The sequence below is a fragment of the Austrofundulus limnaeus genome, unplaced genomic scaffold (assembly GCF_001266775.1).
Source record: "Austrofundulus limnaeus strain Quisiro unplaced genomic scaffold, Austrofundulus_limnaeus-1.0 Scaffold23, whole genome shotgun sequence".
Taxonomy (NCBI): Eukaryota; Metazoa; Chordata; class Actinopteri; order Cyprinodontiformes; family Rivulidae; genus Austrofundulus; species Austrofundulus limnaeus.
The window spans coordinates 90,616-96,350 of NW_013952425.1; the positions used below are offsets into that span (position 1 = coordinate 90,616).

The following is a 5,735-nucleotide window of genomic DNA, read 5'->3' on the forward strand; positions in this document are numbered from 1 at the left end:
ATGGAAGTTGAATTATTGAAGTGGCTATCAAGCTACTAGCATGAGCTAACAAGCACAATTGTGTTATTGATCAAATGTTTTCAAACAAATTGACAGGAAAACTGCTAAAGCCAGACTTTTCTGTTGTGAGTATATAAAAAAGATGAATGTATATCATGTTGGCTTTGGTCAAACCTTCAAAGAGCCACAGGTTGCAGACCCCTGAGCTAGACCAAAATGTTGGTATTTAGAGCCTATCTAAAAGTACTTTCTTTCAATATTTCCCACTGACACTTTTGAAGACATTTTATTCTGATAGGATTTTAGCTAAGTTATGTTTTCTGCTTTTTTTAAATTTCTATTTATTATATTTCTTTTCTGTTTTTATTGGTTTTAGTTATTTTGCTCTCTGTGAATCACTTTGTGATGATTTTGTCTGTGAAAGGTGAAAAAGGAATAAAGTTTACTTACTTACCATAAAGTTGGATATGTTAATGTCTGATTTATAAACTGAGGCCTCATAGGTTTAAAAGTTTACCACCTTCTCTGTTTGGCCAAATACAGTAAAGGCCTGGGTTCTGGTTTTAAAATAGTAAAAACTTTCAGTCATACGTTTCTCTGATTCATCTACCTTGGTTTGCAGAAGAACTTATACTGGATGAGGATTGTAAAGGTGAACATCACAAATCCCTGGATGGACATAGCGCAGAGGTTTTTCCCCACCATTTCCCAGCTCAGTGGGTTCTTAAAACGGTCTTCCCCTGATACAGCGAACACAGAGGCAGAAAGAAATGGCGAAACAGATAGAAAAAAGAGTGAATAAAGCCAATACACTAAAAAGACAAATGAATGATTACATTAACATTATAAGACGTGTCAGYTTTCAGCTCTTACCAACACACTCTGGGAAAGTTTTTGGTCTGGAGTTGTCAAAACAAAACTGAAAATTGAAGTGTTTTCTTTCACGGACAGCTAAATTACAGTGTGTATCKTTGCTGAATTTTGTCACAGAGACATATTCGTCGGTGAAAGGCAGCAGTTTAAAAAGCCACTTAGCCTTAAGATAAAAAAAAAAACGTTAAAAACTGCTGTCACCTGCGTCGGTTGAGGAAATAGTTGACATTGTGTACTGAAGCCTTTTTGGCTGATGAGAGTCTAAGTAAAGCAAGTGACAGCCCTTCACACTAACTTTCTTCCTCCTACCAACCTCTACAGCCCAGGCGCTGGAGGAGGGYGGCGGGGCTGTGGGGGGTGAGAGGGGAGCTGAGAGGGGTGGAGTAAAGGAGACAAGAAAAACGAAAAGCGCTTTCAGTCTCATTCTCCGGTAAATAGCCCCTCTCCACACTAGCCCTTTTAAGTCGTGATTGCTTTTCTCTCTCCTCTCTCCGCCGCCTCCGCAAATTATTCCTCAAACCGCTATTTCCTGCTCCATCTCTCGACAGATAAGACCCCCCACCCCTACCTCTTTCATGCGCCTCTTTGCCTTCTTGATGGACCCCTTCCCTACAACCCCACAACTCCACCTCCACAACCGCCGTGGCACTATTCACCCCAACCCCGCCACATCTAGATTTAACTCGTGTGGACAGAAGAGCTTGAATAGAGGTTTGGGAGCCATGATACTGGTCAAACATTTCCCCCCTGGAGAACCAGCATTTGGACAGAAATAGTATGGTGTCACTTTAGGAGAAGGACTGGAGGTGATTTGAGTGTTTCTTTGGGAAGAGTGGTGTGATTTGTTGGGGATGTGTACACTTTCAGTGGCCATCAACAGTTCCCTCACAGCCCTTTTATTATGACTGGGTGCTTTTTGGCTTGCTGTGCACGTGCACAGATATGCTTTTGGGTCATATGATATAGTCTTGGAAATTGTGTGTTTTATTTCACAAATGTAACCAAAGTGGACGGTTATGAAAGACAGCAATTCACCTGTAATAGCTTAGTAAAAAACTGTAATGAATAACATCAGCCAGTCTCGTTGCTTGGACTTTGATCATGTTTAAAACTTTTGCTCGAACAAAGTCTTCCTCTCAATTTTCTCAAAGTTTTATTCAATTCTAGCACATCGGCACTGAAATTCACCCACAGATACAGTGTGTTAACACAGAAATAAAAAAATATACTTGTGTAAAGATTCAAAGCATCTATATTGTACAGTGACATGAACACAAATTATTTCTTCTCTGTTTAAGTTAGCTTTAGTTGGCTTTAAAATGCAGATTTGAATTGGTTATGACAACTAAAATTAGTATTAGAGACCTACTTTACTTTTTAATGTTTTATTTCCTGCTGCGAGAAATGTGACGTCTCTTACCAAAATTGATGAAGAGCGTTGCCATCGCCTGGTTCGTAGCCATGTCAATCAACCCTCTGCCCAAACAGAAATGCGGGAAAATCAGCAGCACCTGCTTCACTATGTTGTTGATGTTTTTGACATTCTGTTGAAAAAAAAATAGAAACATGACAAACTTTTTAAATATTAACACCCTGACTGAAAATCTTTCACTTTCAGTTTGGTGAACATCTATCTTGAATCAGCAGAACAAGATAAGCTAAATGTTCAGCAGCCAGTGCAGATAACTAATAAACATATTTGCACGCTGAGCACTGTTGAATTGCCAAACTGCAAATGTTAAGTTTGTTTATCTACAATCTTGAAGCTGGAATCTAACAGACGTAGGGGAGCAAACCGTGTGTTCTGTAAGAAAGCAGTGAATGCACAAACACAAATGAATGTGCTGAAGCTGGAGCAAACAGATGTTCATCCTTAAAATCATAAAATGAGGGTGGAGGCAGCTTCCTAACACCMAACAGAGAAGAACTCCTTTTGGTATTTGGATAATGTAATACAAAAGCAAGAAAAAACACAAAGCTGACATATTTCCTTGTTTAACAAAAAATGAACAATGAAGGTATATCAATRATAGAGGTAGAACTCAGTTCAAATAATAAGACTACTTGTTACTTAACACAATTAGTGTTATTGTTGATTGGAATAAAGCCAAATCTTTGTCTCACACAGTACCCAACCTTAACTACTCTCCTTATAGGTCGTGGACCGATATGATGGTCAAGGCTTGAACACCATGTGCTCGCAGGTGAGGTCCACTTCCCTAGGTCTGTCACCCCTGTTTCACTAATTAAGTTGGGTCATCGCATCGTGGAAAATGTAGGAATTCTCCTTTCATTCAGGCTGAGTATTTCCCTTAAGAGGAGGGCTTCAAGTACAGTTTGTGTGTTTTTGTTTGAGTGATGGTAAAATAGACCAAATGTTGGACCAATGAATTAGGCCTCATCCGTAGTATTCAGGGTATTACATCAAGTCTGTTGTGGTGAAGAGCTAAGYTGAAAGGAAAAGCTCTCGATTTACTGGTTTATCTATGTTCCAACCCACACCTGGGGTCRGGAGATGATGGATCATAAGCAAAAATCATAGAATCCTTGATATAAGCAGCCTAAAGAGATAGGTTAATGAGATTCATCAGTTTGTGAGAGCTCAGAGTAGATTCGCTGCACCTCCATATTGAAAGGACTCAGATGAACAGGGTTGGGTATCTAATTAGGATGCCYTAATCTGGATATTTTCATTGGTATGTCCCACTGGGATAAGAGTCGAGGCCAACATTCTTATGTATCCTCTTTGACTCAGAAGTGGCAGGGGAGCTTCACTGGAAAGGGGAAAGTGTGGGTTTCCCTTCTAGACCTTTTGGGTTCCCAACACAACTTTGGATAAGCAGAAGATGGTGGCTGGCTGGAAGTTGGATGAAAGAAAGCATCATTTTTAAAGATGGGCTCAAGACTGGTTTTCCTATTTTAATATTTATGGTGCTTCTGAAACTCGTGTGAATTTGTGAGTCAATTAGAAGAGTTTTGACACTGTTTAATATCCAAACACTATTAAACGATAATAGATTGTTGAACTTAATAATCTTTGACCACAATTTTTTGTGAGTATTTTTTTATTGCCTGGCACTATCCCCAAAAATGTGCCATCCTTTTTGTTTAAGCTYCTTCTTTTCTGGCAACAATCAAGAGAGAACCAGTTAAAAAGACAAAACAATAATGAATTCAATAAAGATGGAAAAGATGAGCTTGTAACRATCTAAGGCTAAGATATGGCAAGTTTGGTACTCCAGAGAGGCCACAGAGAGTGAGGCAAGTAACAGTGAAAACACAAAGAACAACATAATAAGACGTTTGGCATGGCTCAGTGTTCAAAACCAAATTCATGCATTATGCATACTGCTTCATTGCAGCACAGTCTCCAAAGCTCTTGCATACATAAAAGGGAGACTGTAAATTCATAGTTCCTGCTTTTGGGTGAGCCTGTGTAAAGATTAGTTTATTCTGTGTTGGAGGTGTACTTTTATGAAGCTATGCAAAAAGATTTCCAGATGATGGCCACTAACGTCCCAGAATTCATTCATGCCTGTGTGTTGCTGCGCAGTTAAATTGGTCATCATGACTGAGATTTCAATATGCAGTTACCATGACTGAGTGCATGAGGCCTCCATAAGGCTGTCAACCTTGAAACATRAACAGTACGAAGGTTAGATTTAGGGAGAGTTTGATCAGGTCAAATTTTCATGRTGTTTATTTTCTCTAATAAAGAACATATTAAACTTGTTTACTGTCTTGTAGAGTGAAAACAAGTTGCCCAACTTGGAATAACAGGCTGAATTTACCCTTTATCTTTGACTAGTTGTTTGAACAGTTAGAGTGGATTTCTGCATGGAGTTGAGGGTTTTGCCCAATGTTAGCATAACAAAATAGTTCATGTATTTGGAAATGGATTCTATTGGAAGGTGGGATACAATATTTTCTCTGTGGTAGATATTCCTTTGACCTCAGTTTGGAAAAAAATGTTTATTTGCAACCAAATCTGATTGCCGYATTGAATCATACGTGTTTGTGTCATACTGTATCGTCTTGATTTATCTTACCATATTCAACCATCTATCTAGATTTATAACTATTTAGCCAGCTAGCTACCCACATGTCAAAATTGATCTAGCCCAGTTCTGGCCCACACAATGCACTAGCACTCAGCCCAGATATTGCAAAGAATGATGGCCTTTTGGTGTCCTAGATGTGGTTTGTTTTATGTGGTCCATGCATTGGCCAAAACCACATAAACCAAACGACAACTRGGCCAGTTGTGGCACAKCTTCATAAAAGTGCCACTATTGCCAGACTTGGTCCATATCTGGTTGACAAACCACTTATCATGACAGCAGTACCAGTTTGACACCAGATCTAGCCCACACCTGTCTGCCATGAGGGTAGTTACTTAATACCTCCTATTTGTAACCTGCACAAAATAATCAACTCATTTTATTGTGGCGGGTCACTGACAGCACACTTTAAGTTCCGGGTCGTAGGTGAGCTCGGATCTCGATTGCTTTTGCTGCTGTCGCTGTGGCTAGCTGCTCGTCTTGGCGTCTTCTAAACGTATGGAAGAATACGGCTGGATCGAGGCTTATTAACCCAGCCGAAGGATTTAATTGGGTGTTTTCTATCTACCGCTCGACGGTCAGGTTTTTTTTTCCACCCCCTGTGTCAACCCAGGATGGCGAGCTACGGATCACCGCAGCTTTGCGGTAGGAATTAAATGAACCAAGCTACTTTCTCATTCTGGACCTATTTGCACTGGATCATGGACAAAAAAAAAAAAAACAGTCAGATAATTGATTGATGGACCATTAATCACCCTGAACTCACAAATGGACTCAAAATAGAAAAAACTCTTGGGTGTC

At 39.7% G+C, this 5,735-nt stretch overlaps 1 protein-coding gene and 1 long non-coding RNA gene across 2 annotated transcripts in view; one reads left to right on the top strand and one right to left on the bottom strand.

Moving 5' to 3' along the window:
- LOC106514836 (ATP-binding cassette sub-family A member 1) overlaps window positions 1-5,735 on the bottom strand; it is a gene marked incomplete in the record, with an annotated part of 219,691 nt that overhangs the window by 62,387 nt on the left and 151,569 nt on the right. Inside the window, 2 exon segments of the mRNA XM_014004287.1 lie at window positions 611-740; window positions 2,294-2,417. Coding sequence (XP_013859741.1) covers window positions 611-740; window positions 2,294-2,417 — 254 coding nt within the window.
- Window positions 1-5,735, top strand: part of LOC106514837 (uncharacterized) — a 49,303-nt gene that overhangs the window by 16,007 nt on the left and 27,561 nt on the right. The gene's annotated exons all lie outside the window — the stretch shown is intronic.